Below are 26,408 nucleotides of genomic sequence, written 5' to 3' on the forward strand. Positions count from 1 at the left end.
GCGGAGCGGGGCAGCCGCGGAACGCCCGCCGTGCCGGCCGCACGCCCGCCCGGAGCGCTGAGGCTGCTGCACCGCGGCACCGGAAGGAAGCTCGCTCGCCATGGTGCGTGTGCCGGGATGGGGACGGGGACGGGGACAGGGACAGGGACAGGGACAGGGACAGGAGTAGGGGTGCGGCTCCGGCTCCCGCAGCCTGCGCTTCTGGGGACGGCGGTGGCTGCTCACGCGGTGCTCCCGGCCCCTTCATTCCCTTCGGGAGCGGCCCCACCGCGTCCCTGGAGAGGCGAGGCCGCTGGCGGGCCGTGGGCCCTGTGGGCCGATACCGGCGGTGAGCCGACCTCGCACAAAGAAACTGCTGCATTTCCTCCCGAGGGGGTTCCCGTCCTTCTGGACCTTCCCGGCAGGGCGGCCGCGGGACGGGGGAAGCGCGGTCCGCCGGTGGAGCAGGAGGGGAGTGCCGCCACCTGAGATTTCCCGAGGTGCCAGAACAGCTGTGTCTTTGACACCATCTCTTTTTTCGCAGCCCTAAGCACTGATGTTATCGCAGAGAATTGGATGTAGTATAATGTCCGTTTTCTGATGGCCACTTATTGTGATGCAGGAAAGCCGCCTTGCTTTAAGGTGTTTCTTTTGGGTGCAGTTAAATAGCATATTATTTCATAAAGCATTCAGTTCTGTTCAAACATTTTCTCACCAGAAAGTAGCATAACTTAGAGTAGTATTACCATGCTTTGGAAAGTCGTGAGTGGTATTCCCTCTCTGTGCAGTGTGAAGGGGTAGAGAAGGAAAGCCTCTGGCTGCTCCCTGGTGTGAAGCATTCCAGTGATCTCAGGGGAGGAACAAGAAAATCACTTTTATTACATTGTTCAAATTACACGAGGCTCTTGTCAGAAACCCACATAGAAGCTTGACTGGGGACATTTTTCTGCAGAGGTACAGAGAGCTAATATTAGTTTCCTAGCTGTGAGTTCTAGAAAGCAGGTATTCTGACAGTAGTCACTATGTAAGATTTCTTACTGCATTTCCTGTGCTCTAGTGGTTTTGTTACAGCATGTACTGGCTTCAAGTAATTTTGTTATTGAAGTGAGTGAAATTGATAACATATTACTGAAAGGTAAGGGGTCTCATAGCTATCAGTGCATGACCTTTTCAGTCTTTACCATGGTGTGTACTTCTGTCTTCCCTTTCATGTTTTACTCAGCCCTGTTAGTACATAGTATCTTTGATGTCTTTTCAGCCAAAGTTACGAAAACCTCAAGGAGGGAAGCAAGAGAAAAAAGTTATCCATCCCTACAGCAGAAAAGCTGCACAGCTTGCAAGGGAAGTACACAAACAGGAAAAGAAAGAAAAGTAAGTTGACTGCAAAACCTCTGTACGGATCAAAGAATAACATCACAAATGATACTTTTCATTTGTGATGGTGGACATGGACTGTTATGCTGATATAACCACAAGAAAACAGAAAGGCCTGTGTAACTTAATATTGCTGCTGGGCCATGTGAAGTGACAGGATTACATGCATTAAATCAGGTTATACAAAGTGTGTAGTTCTGCTGCTTTACTTTGAATGTTGTCCTTACAAGTCAGATTTCTTGCCTTTGATAATCTGAATAGCACGATGCTGGTGATTTCACATGAAGGTGAGTCACCTAGCTTGGCTTTAGTTCAAGTTCAGTAAGAATCCTGCTTAGGGTCTAGCTGCTTCTGCTAAAATGCTGAGTTAATAGAAAAGAAAACCCAGAATATACAGTTGACAGACTTCTGAATAAAACTGTATAGTTACCTCCTCTTTGGTGATTTTGTGCTGTTCCATGGCAAGTTTGTTTTTCTGCTTTTAAGTTTTACTTCCCCTTCCCACAGAGGGAAAACACAGCTGGTGAAGACTGGCCTTTAAATTACATTGTCTCAGTTTGCTCGTTGTGATGCATAAATATATTTATTTAGGAAGTTACTAAAGCTAGCTTAAAGCATTTTCAGTCTAAGTATAGTATAGCACTATATAAACTATAAAATGCAGTATAAACTGCAGTGTCTGGATGGACCATGTGGGCTGAGCCCAAATACTCATTTGTCTGAAGGTGTTAAATTGGAAACTCCTGGTCCTGAGACTGTGCAGGTTTATTGTTGGGATTGATGTACAGCCTTATCCACAGCAGTTGCACTGTTGCTTTCACTAAAAGGGGGCCTTTGCTGCCACAGTGGAGTCATGTAACCTCCAGCAGGGCTGCTGCAAGAATTCACAAGCAGCATGTGTTGATTGGGCAGTTTCTTAATGTGCAAGAGGTTTTCCCTGCTGTTTTGTATTTTTTCTGTGCTCTCTGACTATTGATAGTACATTTTTATTGCAGATTATTTTCCTACTGCTAAATTGACCACTTTGTCCCCTAGCTTTCTCACCTTGTGTAATAACAACTGCACACAGCTCTTAATCACAAAAGATGACTTAATCTTGCTTGATTCGTAGTGCTTCCATTTGTGACTTCACCATACAGAAAAACATACACAAGAAAACCTAGTGAGGGAGCAATACTTACTGATTACTCATTATGACATGGCACACTCAAAGCTTTTAGTGACAGTCTCGTGTGGTTAGAGTTACACTGATATGGACACCAGTGCTGATGTTTCTTCTTGGAGTGCTACTTTTTCTTCCTCTTGCAACAGCAAAAAGTTGAAAGGCCCTGCTGAAACTGAGATAGACAATATCCACTGCTTTCCCCTCATCCATTCAGGCAGTTGTTTCATCATAGAAGGCTATCAGGTTGGTCAAACATGACTTACCTTTAGTAAATCCATGCTGACTACTCCTGATCACCTCCTTGTTGTGCATATGGATAGAGATGGCCTCCAGAATGAGGTGCTCTGTCGCCTTTGCAGTGATGTAGCGGGGCTGACTGGCCAGTAGTTCCCTGGGTTCTCCTTCTTACCATCTTGGAAGACCAGGGTGACATTTGTTTTCTTCCAGTCCTCAGGCTTCTCTCCTCATCTCCACAGCCTTTCAGAGATAATTGTGAGTGGTTTAGCCGTGGTGTCTGCCAGCTTCCTTGGCACTCATGGACGCATCCCTCAGGGCCCATGGCTTTGTGGATGTCAAGTTTGCCTGGGTGTTCTGTAATCCAATCCTCCTTGGCCAAGGGAAAGTCTTCCCTTCTAACATTCCTTAACCGTGGTCAAAGATTCCTGAGGGCTGCTCTTGGCAGTGAAGGCCCATGCAAAGAAGATGGTTGGTATTTCTGCCTTCTCTGTCCTCTGTTGCCAGGGTCCCCCTCAATTCAGTAAGAGGCCTACATTAGCCTTAGTTTTCCTTTGGTTGCTGATGTATTTGAAGAAGCCCTATCCTTGTTATTTCAATGTAGGCTGATTGTAAAAGATGAAACCTTTCATTTTGCATAGGGATACCATTCCACCAAGAATAGTGTGTCAATTTTGACCATCCACAGCATTTTGTGATAGCAAAATGATCTTAGATTTTGTTTCTTTATATCTTATAAATAAGATTTCTACATCTTATGCTTCTGGGGCCTGAACAGTTAACTAACATTCTGTACTTTGTAGATCACTTTTGTTGTGGTGTTCTACAAATCAGTTGCATGAAAAGCATCCTCCAATTCTCTATGTTCTATTTTCTCTATTGTCTTGGCTTGAAGAGCAATTTCATTTGAAAGACATGAATAATGTTGATTTTTTTTCCCCTTAGTGTTTTTAAAAGACTTGTTAAGGGTTCCAATTTCTTTTAATCTCTATTATCTAAACTATCAGTTTGGTAAATTTTCAGGATTTTTTTTTTTTTAATATTGGGAATTAAATACGTATTGAACTTTTTATTATAATGACTTAGCTTTCAGTTTCTGTAATATAATGGTGAGGCTTGGATTCATTTTGCATAGCTCTGAAAAAGACAAGACAAATTTCTGATGCTGTGAATGGAGGAAAGCTTTCCACTCCTACACTCTCAGGAAAAAGAAATAGCTCACACCAGTTTTGTTCTTCTGCATTGCTTCTGCAGGTCTATTAAATGTCTTTAAACAATTTTCCAAATTGCTTCTATTGAATGACAGCCCTGTTCTCTGGTGGAAGGTTAGTACATCATTTGGTGGTAAATAGAAGCTGCCTTGTAATCTCTACAGAATTTTCTTCCTTAGTCCTGTCTACAAATCTGGCATTTTTTGACCATGGTTGTTATTGTGTAGAAGTAAGTTGTCTGAAATATGAATAGGACACAAAACTAGTAATGGAATTCTCATTCTGATCTCCCTAAGTCTGAGTAAGGGAGGTAATTTCTCTGTACAGGCTAGTGCACTTCTGCAGAATGGAAAACTGGATTAGAGTATTCAGTGAATGTAGGAAGTCCACAGAGGTCATCTGTACTATTTGTATTAAGCTGTGGATTTCCTTGCCAGAGGATGCTTTAATTGTGGCTGGCTAAATTTATGCAGTAATACTTTTTGAACATACATACATTTTATGTGTTGATTACTATTTAACACAAAGATGTAGGGTGTAGGAAACCCTTGAATGGTATGTCACTGGAGGGTGAGAATATCTTTTATAGAAGTATCAGTCAATGTTTTTGGGTTTGTGTGGTTTTTTTATTTTGTTTTGCTTGTTTTGGTTTGGTTGAGTTTTGCTTTGGTGCTTGTCTGGAGACAGAATTCAGGACTGGAGACAGTTTAGGCTTCTATTTGCTCATTAACTTTCCTATAGGATGGAGGGAAGACAACTACTGTGAATGTTCCTGTTTATGTTATACAGAAAGGAAAATTGCGTTAAGTTATGAGATGCATATTGCAGTATCTTTTGCCCAAACTAGATAGTAAAAAAGGGTAGACATTATCCGTAAGGAATTTCAATATTTAAAATGCAGCATTGGGAAAAAGGAGGGAGAAATTCTGCATTAAATCACAGAAGTCTTTTATGGGCTCCATTGTCCACTCTTCACTGCAGCATTCATAACGAAATATGACAGCTGTTATAAGTTTACTGTCCAGAAACTGTGACTGCACTACAAAAGACCAATCTTAACCATAATAAGAGGAGACAGACCAATTGCTTTTAGAAAATTGGCTACAATCTTAAATCATCTTGTTCACTTCAATTACACCTTTTTCTTGCCTGCATCTGTCTCCTCTCAATTGTCTTCAAGGTCTAATGAGCAGCAACAACCTCCAGTGTATTACTACCAATTTATTCTCTCTTAATCTACATGTGAGTTCTTATTCCTTTAGGCAGCTTGTTTGCTCTGTTAAATAATTACATGGATGTTTTTATGAGACAGCCATAGCTGCTTCGCTGGCAGTAGTAGACTTTTCTACACTTTAGGAAACCTGACCATAGTGGGAAATTAATGAAACTCTGTAGTAGTGATGTACTAACACCAGTCATGTTTTCCTGCAACTGCAGAAATGCCTGTCTGGTTCTGGTAGCTAAAGCTAATCTAGCTGTGGGTTTTTTTTTTTTTCTGTCATTTTCCCTCCTGAGTCAAAATAGACCCTTTCTATTGTGCATGCACGATAAACTTCTTAGGAGTCAGTGCATTTTCATTACAGATAAGCCAGTCTAATACTGACATGCTGTGATATAATGACATCTAAGGAGTTTTTTTACAGTGATGGGGTGTGAAGCGACCCCTTAGGGGTAAGCAACCGTAAAATGGTTAGAACTCTGTGTGTGCTTTTTCTGAAGTTTTCCCCTGTCTAACCTCCTAATCTCTCTTGACCCACTATGCTTCTACTTGCTTGCAGCAATGATGCTTTGTGACATGCTCTTGCAGATTCTTCATGAGGAAGTAAAAAACTGTTAGCTTTTAAAATTATTTATTTTAAAAGCCTATCTTCATTTTTCAGAGCCATAGATGGCATTTGTATGTGTGGATATTATTGGGGAAAAATACTGAGTTTGTAATCTGATTTGGGAAATACTTATTCATGTATTTAGAGTAGAACAGTTGAATACAATATCTGAGATAAAAAGCTGCTGAAGGAACATGTAGAATTTACTATTAGAGTAAATAAAAAAACTTTTAAAGTAGACATCAAGAAAACCACTAATCATTCTTATTAATAATCATTGCCTAAACAGAGGATTTTTGGAAGGTGGGTGAAGAAAAAAATCATCAAGAAACAACAGCCTGCCACAAGATTGTGTCCCTGGTCTTACCCTCTCCTTCCCTGTACAAAAGCTATTACTCATTGTGTGGAAGGAGAGGAGAGGAAGTTCCTTTGACTCACCTGATTTGATTAGCCTCCCTGCTAATGCTATTGTCTTCTAGCAGTCACTGAGGTGAGGTTTTTATAAAAAGTACAATAAGGCAACATCCGAGCCTATCATTCATTATTTCTCATACTGAGATTAGTTGTGTGTACCAGGAGACTGAAGGTTTTTTGTCCAGAAGAAGATGGTGGTTCTGTACTTCGCTGCTTTGATAAATAAATGTTTTAGTGGCCCTAGCAGAAGCAAGTGGCAGTTTGTAGTGTTTTAGAATGTAGATGTGCAAAATAGTCCTGTTCAGGCAGCAGAATGGTATTTTTCACATTGCATGCTTGATTTGCAAGAATGCAATGCAGTGAAATCTCCCAACTCATTAAACATACCAGAAGAATATCAGAAATAGTTAAGGAAATTGTGACAATGCAGCTCTTCAGTATAATTACTTTTGTTGCACTCTGAGAAGAATGTTCCATCTTTTTTTCTTCCAAAAAACTTTTTAGCTTGATAGGTAAACTGGACAAATTTCAGCTAGCAGTTTTACCAGAAAGTAGATCTTTTGGATGAAATAGAAAAAGTTTTACATTATTTGGAATTTGTCAAATATTTCTATTTGAAATTATATCTTGACTTCCATTGTGACAGAAAAAAAAAAACAACTTTTTGAGAATAAAATTAAGGTCATTGTTTATGTGGTACTTATTCCTGGCTAACACATCTGTTTTTTTCTCTGCTAGGTTGAAGACAGACAAAGCTTTGCGTTTAAGTATTATTGGTAAGCAGAAACTTCTGTTACTGAGTACAGTATTCAGTTTCTTAGTAGAGATTCTAAGTTTACCAACTTTTTAGATGTCCAGTTAGAGCTTCTTTTTCTATAATCTGATTCTGCAATCTTCAAATGGACTTGGTTGAAACACTGAAATACCTGACATGCCCACTTAATATATACAGGATTGAATTTGGGGCTGAGCATAGCTAATCTTTAGTCGGTGTATACAACAGCAGAGCAATACAGACCAAATGAGTGTTTTGTACATCTGTACACATATTTATTTGGCCTCCAAGCTTTTTATAATTGCTTGTAAAAGAAGATCATATATGTAGCTTAAAAGACACATTGTGTTAGCAAGTAAATTCAAAACTTTGAGATACAACCTGGAATATTCTTCTCTTCCATATGATTGATCCTGCAGCTTTTCAATTTAATCTGCTTTAAAACAGATGTGATGATTAGAACTCTTATTCAGCCACTGTGTTGTTTTTTTCCCCCTTTCTAAGTTTCCTTCCTAATTGATATATTGATATTTCAATTAATTTCTAATAAAACAAAGCCTAACTTTTTTTTTTTTCCTGTAAGGGAGGTATAAAATAAATCCGAAATGATGTAGACATGTTCCTGTTACAGTTGCCTTCATACCTCGTACCCACAGTATCAAGAGTCTGTGATGCCATTCAAAATCTTGAAAAATGGGGGGGCAATTAAAAACTTCGAGAAACTTTAATATGTATTGATGCTACAGTGCTGGTGTAACCATTAATATTAAGTTTATTCTTGTAGGAGAAAAACTGCAATGGTTTCAAAGTCACCTTGATCCCAGTAAAATCGAGTACACAAAGAAGGAAGCTGGTGAACTAATTGAAAAGTAAGACTGGTGTTAAAAACAAGATTAAAAAGCTTGACTTGTCTTTAAAAATAATGTGATGATGACTCAGAGGAGGACTTCTATAGATTGCTAATTATAATATCAAGTAGTTGATTTTGTTGCCAGTGACAAATCTTGAGAGACATATATAGTCATACTAGAATTATTCAAATAAGTAGTTTTCTTTTTTTTTTTTTTTTTTTTAATTATTGAAGTTTATCCCTAGTTTTGTAGTGTGTGGAGGACTTTAAATGATTTGGACAGTATAATCACGTGCATTTGCTTGTTGGGTTATTCTGTGATACCTGAACACTCAGATTTCATACTTCTTACTCCTTGACTCTCCAATAAATAAAGAAAATAAATACAATTAGTAAAATAATTTATCAGAGTAATTCTGTTTTCAATTTTTTTGTATGACTGCATCTACCTTTTATGCATTTCATTTCTTTCAGTTATATGTGTCGATTCAATGCTGAATTGGAGCAGATTGAATTACAAAACAGTATTAAAGGCAGACAAGGAAGACAGCATGGTTCACGGGAAACTGTCATCAAGCAGACAATAGAACGTGAAAGACAACTCTATGAGGGCTATGGAATAGGTAAGTAAAAGTATTAGAGAGAATTCAGTCCTTCTGCTCACAAGGCCAGAATCTAAGCAAACTTTCTAGACATTGTCCTTATTCTCTTTTACATTATTCTCTTTTACCTGGGAGGAGGGCGATGGTGAACAAAAGGAGAAAAAAAAAGATGGTGGAGATCTGACTCATATATTCTACTTTTGCCTTTCTTTGTGCATCTTCAGTAGTACTGCCTTTTCAGTGCAGGCATATATAACCTATTTTTCAAACTAAAGTGAGTTTTTAATGCACTTGCCTTGAATTCTCTACAGCAGCTGGTTGGACCTTCATTTGATGGCTGGAACTAGGCTGAAGGGAAGCAGCAATAGTTTGGTGAAATAAGGAAGAAAGACAAAGAGATAATGAAAATACAAAAAGCACAGAGTTGTTTGGGGATAGTCAAGATAAGCAGTGAAATGTTTGTATTTTGCTTTAACCAATAATGTGCATGTTGAAGCTGAGTGGTGAACTTGGCTTTAATGTTAAAGTATTATCCAGACATGATTGGTCCTTCTAGTAGTAAAATATGCTGGGTAAAACATGAAAAATCTACATTGTTCTTTAGTTAGATTTCAGAGAACAGCAGGGTTTGGGTTGTGTGTCATATTTCCTGGTCAGCTGTCCCAGCTGTGTTCCCTCCCAGTTCCTTGTGCATCCTCAGCTTCCTCACTGGTGGGCTGGGGTGAGGAGCAGAAAGGGTCTCATCTGTGCAAGCCCAGCTCAGGAATAATGAAAACATCCTGTTTTCATGAACACCATTTCCAGCTAATCCAAAATGCAGCCCTGTACTAACTACTGTGAAGAAAATTAACTCTACCCCAGCCAAAATCAGCACACCCTGATATGTATTGCAAAACCCAAGAAAATTAATAACTTAAAAATTTTGCCAGCGTGGCTGGCAGAGGAATTTAAGAATATCTGTATGACTTCATTCATCATCTTTGATGTCTTAGAAGGAGGGGGAAAAAGTAATAGGAAAATCGATTCTGTGATTATTATCAAACAGCTTAATTGTAGAATGTATTCTTTTTGGCTTTTGCTTTTAAATTTTCGTTCTTTTTGTCCTTACTGCTTGATGGAAAGCTGACAGAAAAAGAGGCAGTAAGGCTAGAGAAAAAGATGTCAAATGCACAAACACAACATAAAAATAATGAAGAAGCTAGAAATATTGTAGGCAAAATTTGAGGTTATTATAGAATTAGTAAGTAAAGCATTCAGAGAACACAGTGCAACTTCACATATTAAATACACTTTCAAATAATTCATTATTTGTTATCACAGCTGCTGCAGGTTTTGCTCTCTGTCTAGGACAGTGTTCATTCAGAGAAAATAGTTGCTGCTAAGTACTATAGCAACTAAATACTGTAATTAGAGATTGGGCATAAATGGAAATCAGCTGGAAACAGTGCTTTTATGCCTCTAGCTCATTATTAATCCTAGAAGCTTTAGTGAGTGGAGCTTTTATAACTGACTTAGATTTGTTGGGTTTTTTTGTCCCCTGTTCTTGAACTCAGTTATTTCTTGTATGCATGTGCATTTGCTGTGAAGAGACTGCGTAGTATGTATTCTTTTCATTTGTGAAAGTCTACTAAAATTCGATGCAGTCTATTTATATCATAGAATCAACTATGTTGGAAAAGACTTCCAAGATCATTAAATCCAACCTTTGACCAAACACCACCATGTCAGCTAGACCATAGCACTGAGTGCCACATCTAGTCATTTCTTGAACACTTCCTGGGCTGCTGATTCCTCCATCACTTCCTTGGGCAGCTCATTCCAATGCTTAACACCCTTTAAATGAAAAAACATCTGTCCTCATGTCCAACATGAATCTTCCCTGGGTGTAGCTTGAGGACATTTCCTCTTGTCCTGTCAAGGATATATGTAAATGAAAACCTCATCCTTTACAAAATGTAAGCATTTGTTTACAAAAGTGGTAGACATCCCAAAATATAGTAAATTTTAGTCATTTTTTAAACAAAGAGTAGCTATAAAGGGAACATTATCAGTGATGTTGTTGAGGTTTAGCAGCTCCTTGTCCTTACTCCTTAAATATATCTACAATAGTTTTACTGCAATTTTCTTCCTCTTGTTTTCATTTTTCTGTATTTGGGTTTTCTGTTTAATCTGGTCTCACATGTTTATAGCAAAGCTATTGAAAGGCAATGCTAGATATTTATTTATTTGTAACCCAAAGTTATGCTTTCAGTGGAAAAGCATCATCATTATTTCATGCGAACATCATCCATTTTTGATAATTGCTTCCAAATACCTTGTGTGTTCTCTTAGATACATAATACTAATCTTGGGGGAAAGCGGCTTTTTAAATTAAATACACTAGTTCTATTAATTAGTTCTGGAGGCTTCACCTTACAGGGAAATCAGTTTAATTCAGATGAAAGATGTATCATTTCCACATATCTGCTAATGTAACTTCTGTACTATACAGTAGCTACTATTTTCTGTAGTGATCATTATTGTATAACTGAATAATTTTTTGCTTAAAGAGCATCTACAGTTTCCTTCTTTTTAACAAGCTGTTTGTTCATCCACAAAAGAAGGAAAAGTAAAACTATCTGAAAGGGTCAGAAACATTAAAAAGTATTTGCTTACGCTTACTTCCACTGCTGTTTTGCTAAACGTATAAATTGTTGACTGCTTTGTCTTAGAAGTGCCAGACAATAATCTACTCCCCAAAATACTGTCTTCATTTCTGTGCCACTAATTCTTGTTCCATATTTCTCTTACATTTTTTAATGCCTTTAGTTCAGAAAAACATGCTCCTATGACTTAACATTTTAAAGCAAATAAAGGAGTTCACGAGCAGCAGCAAAAAACATAGCATTGTTGCATGCTAAGGAGATGCAGCTGAGTTAGACAAGTGTTACTAATCCAGCATAATTTAGAAAATCAGTTACTGTGCAGTATATAATTACTTTATTTCTACACACAGTTCTATTCTTAATCTTGCAACTCAGTAGTTTTTATTGTGTAACATATTGTAAACACATATGTAACCATATTAAAAATTTTGCCAGTGCCAAATCTTGGTTTGTCACAGAATTTTCTCTCAGAGTGCCTGCTTTCTCATGATGTTGGTGAGCCCTGGATAGATAAACATTATCTGATATATCTGATTATATAAACAATGTATCTGATGATATAAATATTATCTGCCAAACTCAACGTGGACATCACCACATGGACTACTAGGGGCAAATGGAGTAGCACTAATTGCTCCTTGTAAAATACCTGGGAGAAGGGAAAAACTGCTTTCCCTTGCGGGAGTTGGGATGTTCCAGCCTTTGGCACTGTTCTGCCATGAGTGCAGTTCAGGGGACTGCAAAGAAAGCAAGAGCAACCATGACTTTGTTTCAAGGCTTTATTGGGAAGGATGGACCTAATGTGGCATGGATATTTGGCATGGATTGTGGCATGGAACCAAGGAATCAGCAGACCAAAAAAGCATTAGGTAAACATTTCTTTGCCTTGCCTTGCTCAGCTGTGAGCAGTATCACCTCATCTGTTTACTGAGGAGCAGTCTGCAGAAATCACTGTAATTGTTATCAAAACTTTTTGCATATATTATTGTTCCTCAGTTGCTAACTTCATAACCAGTTGTGAAAGGAAGGAATAATTTTCTGAATAGTAAGGACTGTCTGGCCACAAAGATAAATGGCACAGGTATCATCATCCTATGTTTTGTAGTAGCAAAATCATCCATAATCCTGCATTGATACCGTGATTTTATTTAGTACTGTAAAACTTTAGGAAATTGATAGAGGAACAAAAGCAGAACTGTTTGTTCAAGGACAGTATAAAAGTTGCTGAAATGTCACAATTCTAAGAGCTAAAATAAAGTGGATTTAATGTTACAGAGGTAGAAAACATCTGTCTTGTTGAGAGCCTGCTGGCTGTGGAATCTGTACAGTTCATAGACAGTAATAAGGTGTTTTATACTGTGGGAAGGTGTCAAGGCTCCTAAGGTATAAATCCCCATAAATTAGTGGTGATGTTAAACACAGGCTGCTTGTAACATGCAGCACTGACCAAGAAAAGAATGACAGAATGGCGGCAAAGCAGCTTTGGCATCCTGTGTAAAAATCTGCCTAAATTTATAAATTACACTCTAGTAGGAATATTTTGGCTACTGTGGAAGGAAAAAAGCAAAATGATCTGTTCCACAGGTCTCAGTACAAAATATTTGCCTTCCTTTTTACTAGTAAAGGTAATACAGATATGTATGTATTACTGTTTTATTTATTTGTATTATTATTTATATTTATTTGTATTATTATTTATATTTATTTTATTATTTGTATATATGTTCTTTCAGAACACTTTGGTTGCAGTGGAGGTATGTAGCCATTTTGGTTAGAGGCCATTTACCTCACATTTCTTCCTTTGAAATGAGACTCACTTGAATAATGTAACACATCTAATAGAATTTAATTTCTTTCCTATTAGAAATCCCAGACATTATGAACAGAAAGCATCTTAAATTTTTCAGGTAGGTTTTTTATTATCACTAATAATCTGTTTATGCAAAATAGTGTTTCTGAAGTTCACCTGTTGTATATCTTTTTTTTTTAAAAAAAGGAACTTAAGCAAAACTGCCAAGGAATTTGTCATTTGAAAAAGCAGATTAGGTATGGCACTGCTATTTTGGCATTTCTTGGTTGTTACAAGCTGAACACCTGTGCCAATTATTCATTAAAACAGTGGAAGATTTAGATTTGACAGTTAGAATGCCATTTCTATAACTTAAGTAACTTTTTTCTCAATATTCTTAGATAATATTTTACCTAAATGTCTGACTTCAGCTGTTCACAGTAGTGTTGGTATGTGTGTATATACTAGTTGGAAATCTTAAATGAATTTACAACTTGCATCCAGTTAAAAGATCTGGGAGCTGTGAAACTTGCTGCTGGCTCATCTGGGCCAGCATGTTGGTATGTTCTGGTAGTAGACTGAGTGAGCATTTTTGCTGACAGCTCTATCAAGTGAAATACTTTAAAGGAGGAAAAAAAAAAAAAAACAACTTAGGAATGCTTATGTTGCAAGGAATTCTGTATCACCAATTTGCAGGGATGGTATGTAGCCAGAAGTCATACTTACAGGATGTTGGAATAAAGCCAGAAATTCTAAAGAAGAGAGACTGCTGTATTTATAAATATGCAATTGACTTCTTAAACAGGGACATCAGATAGAATTGTTGTTGTATTACTTTGTTAAAGGAAAAACATATCTTATAATTGACAAATACTGTCTTTGCCCTTGAGAAAAATTATCCATGAAGTGCACTTACTATAATCAAGAAAGCATTCTATTAAGCGAGTACTGAGTTTGACTTATATTTAAAACAACCTGTTCTCCTTCATGCAGCCTTTTGAAATAATACACTCTGCATGTGAACTAATGTTTACTAACCCATTGTGTTCTCTTGAAGTTAGTCATACAACATGTTAACATTTACCATAAATCACAAGGGAGTTACGTACATGTGATGTCACATATGCAAATCAAGCATCCAGATGAAGAAACTCTTCTGACATTTTTCTGTTGCTTACCAGACTGCAAGTTGAATAAGACAAACCTAAAAGCAGGTGGCCAAAAGTAAATGAGGGTACAATAAGTCCGTGTGAATAAAGTGAATAATATATTTTTGTTTCAGAATATCACATATGAAAGTACTTATTTCTTCATAGAGAAATTACATCTTCTGTAGTGTACAAAATCAGGTGAAATCTTTGGTGCTTATTCATACCATAGTGGGACAGAGGATAACTTAGAAAAGCCGCCTCACTTGAGTTAGCATCTTCTGAGGAAATGTGAATTAACTCTGCCATTCCTTCTTTTCTATTGGTAACTGGTTTTCATTACCTATTTTTTCTCTTTAAGAGAATGGGATGGTGATCTGAGGAAACTGCCAAACATCAAAATGAAAAAGCTGTCAGCTAGGGATGCTGCCTGCAGTCACCCTGAGGTGACAGATGCAGAAGCAAAAGAAGACTTGAACGAAAAAGAAGAGGTGGGCCCTGATGAGCACCAGCTGATTCAAGAGCTGAAATAGTGAAGGGAATTGTAAGAAACCTATTTTAATTTTCACTGGAAACAAAAATAAAATTTAACTGTATTTCTAAAGGCTTTGTTAGTTGCTTTTTTATTATTTATCTACCGATGGTAAAGAGTAAACAATATTACTGGGTAAAGCTGTATATTACTGGATAAAGTTTTTTGACTATAAATAAATACTTAAAATCTTAATTGTGTAAATTTATGTCTTGAAATCCCCCAGCTAGCTGAGTACCTTTTCTGTCTAGATTCAGGCTGGAATACTTTGTGGTCAGAAATCCTTACCATTTTGTGGTAATTGCAATAATCTGTTAAACATGAGGAACTCTTCTCTTGTACCTTCTTTTCTTTGATAATCTGTGTGAGGATCATAGAGATCTGGAAATGCTTCAATAAGATACCGAGTATTTTATGTTTTGTCAAGAGAATTTGAATTACTGTCCTCAGCAACCTCTATTGCAGGATTCAGATAAAAAGCCAATCAAAGTCCCTGCAGTCTGTTTTTAAATATATCTTAGCCCATATTTTTTCTCTAACCCTTTTGTTGAGAATTGAATTGAAGCCGCTCAGGACTTTTCAATAGTAGGCTTGCTTTATGAAGCAACTCTAGATGCTTTTAAATGTGTCTTTCAGGAAAGTTCTTAGCAGGTTATCACTTTAAAAGCTGTAAAATGAATTTAAAAAAGAATGAAAAAGGGCAAGGGCAGAACTAGGGATAATTTCACAGCAGGCATTAAGTAGGATATCTTAGTGCGTATTAGGTTGTCTGGGCACAGAAGTCACAGTACAGCTGAACTGTTTGTGCACATGGTAGTAGTCACAGCTCAAACGCCTGTTAATTATGTGGAAATAATTATTTGCTAATGGTGGATGATCTTTCTAGTCTGTGATTCCCCAGTACACTTCTATGTGCTAAACAATCAAGACTTTGTCATAGTAAATAGTTATGTGGGTTTCCTAGAATTCTTTTAAAGACATCCAGGTGTATATTTTCATAGCTGTGCAGCAAGAGTTACCTGATGAGTGTTAAATCTGTTAATGTGTATATTAAGTTCTTCCCTCTTTACAAATAGGCTTGTGCTGTCCTTTCATGTTACAGGAAACCAATCTCTTTAGGTTATATAAAACTAACTGTCCTCCTTAAATTATTCTAAAGAAGAAACCTGAATAACTTTTAATAGACCTGGAGCATGGGTGGGTAATATAATTCATCTTCAGGTGGACTGCAAGTCTTAAACCTGGCTAGAGGTCTTGGCTTCTGACACCAGCCACATCTCCAGGCCATCACATCACTGCTTTGCATTTGTGTTTGAGAGATCAGTGTGCTGAAGTTCATGGTATTTTAATACCTTTGTTCAGTATTTTTATGTCTTTGTTAAATTGAGCTGTGTGGTGGAATTGATCTTGTTTTGATTTATAAAACTTGAGTTGGTAAACTGTGGTAGAAGCTGAGCCAGAGTAATTGGATTGAACTAAACTTGTGTGTGTGTTTGTTTCAGTGCTTTGACAGATTTTGCCTTTTGGAAATTAATTTTGAATTTTTGCTTGTATACAAAGTCTGAGGTTTGAAATTGCAAGTAGAAACACTGAGTCACTTTCCCATGACACTGTGTAAAATATGGAAGGAAAATGAGCAGATAACTCAATAACTGGGAGGTGTCATAGTAATTACATTTTAGGCTGACATCCTGGTGAGTGTTTCAAAAAGATTGTCACACAGATATGAAGAATGAGATGTTCTATATTCCTTGAAACAATTCAGTAATAAGATGTTATAAAAATCTGGTTAATGTGTGAAATTAAGTATTTTTAAAACATTTTTCATTCAGACTACAAGAACATGTTTATAGATCAGACCTTATTGACTTTTTGAATTTCCTTCCTTGAAGTCCATATAGTCATTGCTTGTTTAGCAGGCTTTTAAACTGTCTTGTTTAACTACTGCAAAAGTAATGAAAAAAGAACAGTGTCTTCATGTGAACTTTTTACACTGAATTATCAGAAAAAATAATATATAGCTGTCAGGTATTAATATTTGAATTTAAAATAACATAGGCTTAAACTGATGAGGTGCAAGACCATTTTATCAGATGAGTTGTTGGAGAATATTAACATGGCAGTGGGAAAAACAACAAAAGCCCCAAAGCCACGTATTTATTTATTTATTTATGATTTCTGTGCTGAGAGTTTTTTGTCCTGACAGGCCTGGAGGGAGGGGGGAGGGGGCAGGGCAGGGAATGTAGAGGGAGTTTTTTGCCTCACATACGTTACTGAGACAAGCTGCCGGAATCTCTTCAATTAATTTCATAATCCAATCACGCTTTATAACCAGCTATTAGAGTGTTGTATGTTAATGAGTTTCTTTCGTACAGGTGAAGAAAAGACAAATGCTCTCAGGAGTTCTGAATTGTTACTTTGTTTCTTTAAAATTTAGAAAGTAGATGCTGGTAACAGTGGAAAGGGGAAACAGTTATGTGATGTTCTCTGTTCTTACAAACTTGCTGTGGAGAATACCTTGAAATTCTGTTCTTTTGTAGCCAAGGATTTCAGATTTTAATGCTAAATCCTCTGTTCATATTCCCTGTAATTTACAGGGTTTTTTTCTGATAAAGGATTCATTTTAGGGAAGATTTCTTTCATTCTAATTTGTCAAGTACTGTTTTGCAATGGTCCTGTGGTTTTTCTTTTTAGTTTTCAACTCAAAGCTGTAATAGTTAAAATTACTATTTCATTAATTATCATGGCTCATATTAAATATACAACATTTCAAACAAAATAGTAATACTTTTACACATAAAGCCACTTTCATGTAAGAACTTCAGGTTTTTTAGTGTACTTTCCAGTTTGGTGCAATGTTCTTACTGTGTTTTACTTCATCCAGGCTTCTCTAAGGAACTGGCTGAATTACATTCAGACTTTCAGTAGCAGCTGACTTGTTAGTTGTGAAAGATACCCTATTGATGGTCTCAGCTGGAAAGAACCAGCTAAGTCCAGTAGAAATGATGATTTTCTTTCATTTACACAAAGCAAATGTGATTTAAAAAAAGAAAAACCAAACAGAAGCTGCTGATGTTCTCAAACCTGCTTGTAAATATAAATTAATTTACAATTAGTATTGGAAACAAATTAAGCCATTTGTAAAGGGATATACTTATAGAGTATAATGATTTTTTGTTCGTTAAGTTTGTCTTTCAATGCAATAACATATTTACTCATCTCTGTGATGACACTGCCATATGTGACGACAAAGTCTGGGATCAAAAATTTGTATATGGGAGTTTCACTTTTTTTAAAACGGGTTTGCTAGACACCTGGCAGATATGAAAGTGTAGTACAAAAAAACCTTTCTTTTTCTCAGCAGAAAAAGTTCTCTGCTTAAGGAACCTTACAGGTTAAAGGGCAATAAAATACTTGCAGTACAGAATTACATCAAATTGGCTTGTTTGGTCAGTCTCAGCATGATACAATGCATAAATTATCATTCTATCTTCCAGCTCTTTCAAGAGTAAAAATTCATTATAGTTGATTTCCAGACTTCCCCAAAAGAAGTAAGTTTCATGAAGGTAAGAGACTTTGCTAATGAGGTGTGATTTATGCTCTGCAGTTTAAGCTGTTGTCTTAAAATCACCTGCCAAGGTCCTGTGCAGAGTTCCTCTAATGACTGAAAATAATCTGATGGTGAGACACTTACCATAATGGTGCTGTAATCAAGTTCCCTAAGCCTTGACTGTCCACTTTTTATTAAAATGTTAAAATATTAAAATTATTAATATGTTACTAGTTACCTGTTACAAAGGAAAAATAAAACTAATCAAGTTATTAAACTAAAATGATGGCATTACTTTAAAAACAGAAGTCCTAAATAATAAATTTAGCAATAACAACATTGCTACATAAAAAGGGAAGCATCCTACTAATATCAGCTCTTATTCAAGTTCACACAATTGACCAAGACAATACCATGCTGATTTGAAAACTGATAAAAGGGATGACACCCATTGCTAAGATATGAAGTGCTAAAAAAATCTCATCCACACTTTTTAATGAAACATTCTTTTTCCCCAGCTTTCAAAACTTGGTAGCAAACCTAGAGGTAAGTGGCACTTGAAGATTCATTAAAGCCTTTGCCAGAATTTCTAGACTGATTTGTTCTTTTGACTGTATCTTCTGGGCTCCTGTAAGTAGCAGTCTTTCTTCTGTGAGCCATTAACACTTATGTTTGTCCTTATCTGACTTTAATATGACCCCATCTTAATCCTGCAACTTTGCTTTCCACTTCTATCCTGTTTGTGAGCCATTATTAAAATATGTTGATCATGTTGTTCACCATGTTCCCAGGCATGTGCATACATAGATGTAATGGTCCATGTTTCATTACAGAAGTATCTCCTCAAATTATTAGTGATTTACTTAACACACTTAAAAATTACTGTGACCTATTTTCTTTATTTGGAATAGTGCTGATTATTTTCATATATTATCTTCTATGTATTAAAAAAAAAAAGTCCTGTGATTCACTTAGTATCAGTTATAGGTATTTGCAAGTAGCAAAAGTGCAAGTTTGTCCCAGGGTCCACATTCTCCAGCAGACTGGAATCATTCTGTTCTCAGTCAAGGTTATTTTCTGAGCTGTGTGTCATAGGTAGTGGAAATCTGGTACACCAGTATTTTTGGCAAGTTCTTTGACAGTTTTTTTGATTTTTAGGAAAGCTCATGCAGAACAGCCTTAATATTTTATTGGCTGGGATGTGTGCATACAGACATCAAACTAAACAGAAACATGCTTTGTGTTCTAACGGTGCCCTTCATCAAGAGATTCAAACTCTTGTGTGCAAAACAAAATGCTCAGGGACCCATACCTCTGCTCTTTTAATTATGAAACCAAAATTGGCTCCACTTTTCCATATGCTAATAAATGGAAATTAATATATCTTTACTAGGGTAACTTTGTTTATGCTGTTTCTTCTGTATCTTGCAGGGATTTGTGAATCCATTTGTATTTACATAGTGAGCTACTTAGGGCAGCTATAAGAAAATGAAGAAGTGGCTAGCCTTGGATATACGGAATGAAATTTGTTAGAACGTTACTTCTGTGTTTTGAACATATATTCTTACCAATCATCAGCCATATGATTGTAGCTAGACTTGTGGTATTCTGAAGCTTAGCTCACTCTCTCTCCAGCTGACCATCTATGAGAAAGATATGGAGTAGGTTGATCTGTACAAAACTAAATTTGGACCTTGGTTGGAACATTCTGTTTTAGTCAAGGTAAGATATTTTCTTTGGTTTTACACTTCACAAAATGCACAGGCTTTTTTTATAATGTAAACATGCAATATTCCTTTTAATTTACAAAAATGTCTTTATGGTTTTCAAAAAGGAGAAAACCTCACCAAAGTATAAAATAATATAAAAATGAACAGGATCCATGCTGACAATCTGAGCTGGGATTAGCTTTGAAGTATTTAACTGTCCAATCCATACTTAAAGCTTTTATGTGTTGGACATTCCAAAATCACTGTAACAGTTTGTACCCACGCACTGCTTTCCTTAGGCAGCTTTCGTCCTCGTACCTCCCTGGAGTTGAAACCCAGTACTAGTCATCCATTATTCTATGGATGCAAAACCAGTTGCTTTCTAGGCTTCTTTATAGGGCTGAAGCCTGCAAGTTAAGCAACTATCAGTTGCTTAACACTATAAGTGTTTTTGTACTATGAGGTATTTTCCTGAGCATTCTGCCAAGGTGGGGTACCGAGAAGTAGCCCCTTGCATCTTAGCAAGTTTATCAGTATTAAGTAAGCAACTGACTTATATTGTTTACCTTTCTTGCAAGATTGTGTTCTTGCCAATCCATGTTCAGCATATGATGCTCTAGGTAACAAGGTGACAAATGTAGAATACTGCAGTACTTTGAGTAATTTGTTTAATACAAATACATTTTTTCACAACATTAAGCAGATACATTACTTTTGTTTCCCTTACCTTCTGTCTTCCAATACACATTCACCCACAAAAACATATACTTTTTCTTTTGCAAAAGAGAGGGAGTTAAACAAATAACACAAACTTGTAGTTCCGAATATTATACACAGTAAAGTATTTTCATCAGAGTAAGTTTCACTGCATTATTGGAAGTTATAAACTCTTTGTTCTGGAGATGGAGAATTATTTTTTCTACACAACAAAAATAATACCTTCAGATAGAGCAGTGTGTGAATGGCATGGTTGGACTAGTCAAGAATCTTTATAATGCTACTGATAGTCAAATGTGGTATGTTTATGCCAGTTTGAAATAAACATTATAATGCTTGTAACTTAAACACAGGAAAAGAAATGTGCATGTTCACAGGAGTGAATACAGGAGTATCTTGTTCAGACTTCCAGATCTGACCTGTCACCAAATTACTTCTACCTACCTTTATTAAAACTTAGGTTAAACAAGCTGTTCTTGCTAATGGCAGCTCAGAGCCAGGTTCTGCCCTTGTGGGTTTAGCCAGGCCAAATTCCACTGTCAGCATATTTGCCAGAGCCGCACTGTGGCTACACAGGAATTTGATATGGTTCTGTATTTGAGATGGTATCTTAAAAAGTCTTTAGACTTCATCTTAAAACCTTCAGTATACTGTTCTGTTTAGTTGTATGGTTTTGGTGGTTTGTTTTTTTGGGTTTTTTTTTTTTTTTTCCCAGGATAGAATACTGTGGTTAATAAATTAATACAGAAAATTGTACTTTTTTTGGGAATGAAAAAGTACTGGTTGATAAGGATCTGTCTAGTTTCTCTATCCATGTACTTTCCTTATTACTGAAGACCAGAATCCAAGGCATGGTGGTGTGAATAGCCCCTTGCTCTCTTGAAGAGTTTGTACCCTGCTTCAGAAACTAATTCCAATCCTGCATGAAATTCCTGAAAGCTCTAGAAAATCCAGTGCATCTAAGAAAAGAACGGGATGCACAGGCTAACACTGTAATGCTTTAAAAGGTTAAAGGTTGCTTCAAGCCAGCTGAAATCTCTCTTGCTGGTGACTTGTCTCATTGTCCATCTCAGCAGACAGTGTCCCATTTTACTCCTTTTCCTGCTGTCCACATTCAGTATTTCCAAGGGAGAGGAGGAATTTCAACTGAAGTCTTTCTGCTTTCTTTTATTTAATTAACTGTAAACTCAGTTGCATATATGGTTGAGTGCCAGAACAGTGTTTGAAGTTGAAGGCATTGGTATAAAAGTTTTCACATTGTCTTTTCTGTTGCTGACTCTTCAAGTGTGTTTTTAAAAAATGCAAAATCTTGTTGGATGCTATAGTTCTGCTTTCAGAATCTTCAGGTATTTTCTTCTTCAAGGTGAATTTTATACTTCTTAAAAAAAAAAAAATCCAATGCGAATTACTGTCCAGTAAACTGACAAAATAGGGGATAAAGTACTTTCAATGAGGTCATGATGTTACCACAGTCAAAGAACAAGCTGGCTAAAGAAGCAGGGTTACTTTCACTTAGTAAGAAATTATTAATTCAGAAAGCTCTTAATTATCTTTCATAATAATGTTTCTTGTCACTAAATTTTGCTGAGTTTTATTGTAAACATCCTTCCAAACATTCAGATGCAGTTAGTAATTTTAAGTGTCTGACGTCAGATACCATGAGAGTTACCTTTCCACGTGTAGCTTTTTGAAAACCATGCCATAGCAGACTATCTTAAGCATGTGCAGTTATTAGACATTCCTTAGTTGTGTCATCATGCTCTGAAAACCTTCTGAAATCTCCACCACAATTTTAAGTGGAGAAATTATTTGGTTTCTCTTGTATGTTGTTTCAAATAAGAAGCTGCTACAATTGGAAGTTGCAGTTGTTTAGCTGGGAAATTATTTTATATAAAAAGTGTGTGCCATTACATGAAAAAACTTCAACATAAATCCAACTCACCTGGAGTAACTTACAGCAAATATTGATGTGTATTAAGGACCCATTCAAGCACCAAGATTTTGTGTTCTGTCTAGCCAGATAACAATCACTTAGTCACAGCCAAATTACAAGAGCAATTCCAATACAAAAGAATATAATAGTCTGATTGAAGACACATTTCTTGTTAACACTGCTACTTCTAGTATTCCCTGAGCCTTAAGCCAGTAAACATTCACAAAGGAATACCTAGTATATAAATTCCAATACATCTTAGGCCTTAAAGCCTGGGTATTTGCAAGAATGGGATAACTCTGTTATTTCTCTGTAAATATTTGAGTGTATAAAGAGAAAATTTACCAGTAGAAACTTCAAGGCTTCTGTAGAACTCTAGTTCACTTGTAATTGTGGCAGATAGCCCTCCTTTAAGTGAATCTCTACTCTCCTGTCCTCATTACTCTGGTTCTTTATTTGCTTTTCCTCCTTTACTAAATACAAGATTAAAAAAAAGAACTTTCAACTTCATTTTAAAATATACATTATGTTCAGGCCCCAAACGTGTGCACACCAGTACATAACTACTCCGAGTCAAGACTTGCTCGTGTCCTTACAGTAAACACCACAGTTTTGCCAAGTGAATCACAAAATTGGTTCCTTATATATAATTCACCCTGTTGGACACAGTATTATATCTACATTCATTTATCTATTGCACCTTTTAATGCTATTCACACTTCATTTTTATATGCCAGTGCTCAAAACACGAAAATAACAACTGAGCTGTTGAATGTCTAATGCCTTAAGTTTACCTGTACAGAAGGAAACCATTGATTTGTTTTTCTCAGTCAGGAAGATAAAAACTATCTTTTTAGAACAAGGAGATTAAAACGAATGTTTTCTTAAGATATGTAGGTAGGTATGTTCTCTTACATCTACCTTCCTGTATCATGAATCTTAAAAAATAAAACCAAAAGTAGCTTCCATTTTCAGTATGTGTCATCCTTTTTCCGACCTTTGATAACAGACAATTTACTTCTGTGTAATTCTGCAGTAACTGCTTTTTTTTTTTCATTTACAATTCTGCCTCAATACTTTGTCTATCCAATGTATGCCTAATTCACTCCTATAAAGTAAAATAAACAGTGGAGCTGCTCTTCCAAATGCATATCTACATATTACCTCCTTCCTATACTTCCCTGACCTTTAAAAAAAACTATCTGCAGCTTATGGAGACGTGAGTTGATACTGGTTGGAACTGCTTACTTTTCAAAAATCCAGCCATAGTTAAAAACAACTGGTTCAAATATCCATAGTTGACACAGCTGCCCAAACATTCAGGCTCCACTCCAGTCACATGGAGGTGTTACCGTACGAGGCTTAGAGAGGGAGTGCTGCAGTATAGCTCTCTGTACTTTGATTCTGTTAATGCATATTACTTGGATTGGTACCCTTTGAAGCGAATCTTTGAAAAGGTAAACAGCAAATACAACTTCTGGTAGTAAACAGTTGAAAGGTTTTGTGTCTTCTGTAAACAAAATCATTGTATCACTTCTGTTTTCTACTTTCCCAGCCAGCCCAGTTAGGAGGGAAAAAAAAAGTACATTGTTATATAGGTTTGGCATTGTCTGTTAAACCTGTTCTCTATTGCACTTTCTACACTTCCACTTTCACTACACTTGCTGACTAGTTGCGAAACTACGTCACGAACGGTCACATTCCATACAGTAACAAGCTGCTTTGCTGGATCCATTTTCCTTGTACGGTTTTGGTTTTTGTATGGGGTATTTTTTTTTGTTGTTTGGCTGGGGTCTTCTTTAACTGAAAAAATGCTCAGTCATTTCTACTTTTTGTAGCATTTGTAGTGTAGCAAACACTACAGCTTACTCTGCGAGGAAGAAGCAATGATGTCTGTGTCAAACTGGCATGACCTCCGATGTCGCCTCTTCCGCTGCCGGCTGAGAGTTTGTACCTGTCTGTGCTACTGGCACCACCACTGCGTCCTTCACCTCTGAGGGCTGAGTGCACGGAGAGCTTTTCTCCTCCAGTTTTTTGATGGTGTCTGGGCAGTTCTGAACAAAGATCACTCTGTTGTAGGCTTTCAACCTGCGCCACAGCTGGACGTAAACCTTGCACTGCACATACATGAATACCAGGCCTCCTGTGAACCCAATGGCCACCACAACGAGTTTTGTCCAAAATGGCCATTCAAGGACACCTTTGAAATAGAAAGGTTATGTTATACATTGAATATCAAGCACTGTTTCAGTAATGTATACTGAAAAGAAGCCACTTGCTAAGAATGCCCGGGTACGTGCATGCTATTGGGGCAGTTGTGGCTCTAGAAAATAGACAGGGTTTCCTATTCCATAGGCTGGCCAAGAAACTGCCCATGGAGTAGGAAACTTGCTTCCCACTTTTAACTGATTTGGTCAAATAAATCAATGAAAAAAATCAATGCTACTCTCAAAAACTTTCTTTCAGGATTTCTTCCACCTTTTAACATTAAAGATAAGCTGCTGCTGCTTCTGTGGTAATACAGGAAGCATCTTTTTTTATTAACTGGTATTGGACAGAGAGTTTTGTATCTTTCTTTTTTTTTCCAGGATTCCCATTCAGACTTAAGCTTTATTAGTAGAGAGGTCAGCTGAACCTAGACCTGTTTCTTCAAGAATAAGTTTATGTGAAACTTGATTCCCTACCACTGGTGCCATATAAATTCTAGAATATTTTAAATATATTTTAAATTTGCTTTTCTATAAACCAGTGTCAGTTTAGCAATTAAAGGGTTTGCATCATATACTTCCCTAAAGAGAAAAAAAACCCCAACCCCTTAAATAATGGGGGTTTAAAATGGGTTTAAAAACTAGAATATTAACAAACAATACTAGTATTATTCAGGGTTTCAATTTTTCTCCTTCTCAAAATACGTTTATGAAGTGTTTTTTCTCCAGTGCTGACTGTCTTTGTCTTGGCAATTCCCTTTTAAAGAGAGAAAATGGAGAAGAAAGCAAACTACATATATGTCCCTCTTATTCCCCACAGTTACATGTTCACTTTTGTTAAAGTATTCTCCCCTGCAACAAGCAAATTTTGGAGCAAAAGCTCCCCTCTTCACACTTTCTTCTGCATGTTGTAAGTAGCTCCAGGGCATCTCTTTGTCAATTTTTTAGTGTAAAGAATCAGCCATTACATTTGGCAAATACTGAATGCTATACAAATCATAAATACTTTTTCAGCCTACCAGGAAAAATTAACGTTCTTTTGCATTGTGTGTAACAACAAAAATCCCTGTTAGCTGTTTTGTTATGTAAATTCAGCTAATCTACATAAATAACTTCCCCCTTGTAATAAATAGGGTGATATAGTTGTACTCATAAATAGAAATTCAAAGCCATACCTAGTCCTGTCCTCTGGGCCACGTTTTTTGAGATAAAAAGCAAGGTTACCCATTTCAAAAGAATGCAAAACAAGACTTTGTAGTGTGTATTCATCTGTGACTTACTGAGGCTTGTTGCTTATTTTCCTCTCTAGGGCAAGTAAGGCAAGCATCAAATATTTATCTACCTAGCAAGGCACAAAGCTCCACCTGTTTTGTTTTCCATGTTAACTTTGGAATGTAACACAAAGCTAGAGACCTATGTTCCTCTAGGGTGCTTCAATTCAGTTCAGATCAAAACTCAAAAGCTTTTTATCATCAGGACCACATTTAAGACTAAATTTAAGATCAAACTTCAATTTGAAATGGAAAACAGTAGTTAAATTTAGGATATATTTTCTACATATGCTAAGTATGGCTCCTACTGACATTAAGCATGCATTTTGTTACACATGTCCAGTTGGATTTTCAGTATCTCTGCAGATGGAGACTCTATGACTTCTCTGTTCCAGTGCATAACCAATAAATACAGCTGGAACATGGACATTCGAAGTGAAATTCTATTTGAAAGGACACAAGAATGGCTTTCCATGC

The 26,408-nt window shown here is 36.7% G+C and overlaps 2 protein-coding genes across 3 annotated transcripts in view; one reads left to right on the forward strand and one right to left on the reverse strand.

The window, feature by feature from the left end:
• Positions 1-2: 2 nt before the first annotated feature.
• Positions 3-14,616, forward strand: TMA16 (translation machinery associated 16 homolog). The gene is made up of 7 exons (XM_053975947.1): positions 3-103; positions 1,238-1,350; positions 6,942-6,979; positions 7,763-7,847; positions 8,303-8,451; positions 12,940-12,982; positions 14,374-14,616. The coding sequence occupies exons 1-7, from the start codon at positions 101-103 to the stop codon at positions 14,543-14,545; spliced, it is 603 nt and encodes a 200-aa protein (XP_053831922.1). The 5' UTR covers positions 3-100; the 3' UTR covers positions 14,546-14,616.
• A 4,890-nt stretch (positions 14,617-19,506) lies between these two features.
• The window catches only part of MARCHF1 (membrane associated ring-CH-type finger 1), a 224,141-nt gene continuing 217,239 nt past the window's right edge, over positions 19,507-26,408 (reverse strand). For both annotated transcript variants that reach the window (XM_053976543.1, XM_053976542.1), the window contains one exon: positions 19,507-24,653. In XM_053976543.1, the coding sequence (XP_053832518.1) occupies positions 24,352-24,653 (302 nt within the window). In that variant the 3' untranslated portion in view covers positions 19,507-24,351. The remainder of the gene's footprint in view (positions 24,654-26,408) is intronic.

The sequence above is a fragment of the Vidua macroura genome, chromosome 4, assembly GCF_024509145.1.
Source record: "Vidua macroura isolate BioBank_ID:100142 chromosome 4, ASM2450914v1, whole genome shotgun sequence".
NCBI lineage: Eukaryota > Metazoa > Chordata > Aves > Passeriformes > Viduidae > Vidua > Vidua macroura.

Coding starts and splice junctions, on each gene's coding strand:
- TMA16 (XM_053975947.1), top strand. Junction 6,980..7,762: donor TTTGCGTTTAAGTATTATTG/GTAAGCAGAAAC, acceptor TTATTCTTGTAG/GAGAAAAACTGCAATGGTTT. Junction 12,983..14,373: donor AAGCATCTTAAATTTTTCAG/GTAGGTTTTTTA, acceptor TTTCTCTTTAAG/AGAATGGGATGGTGATCTGA.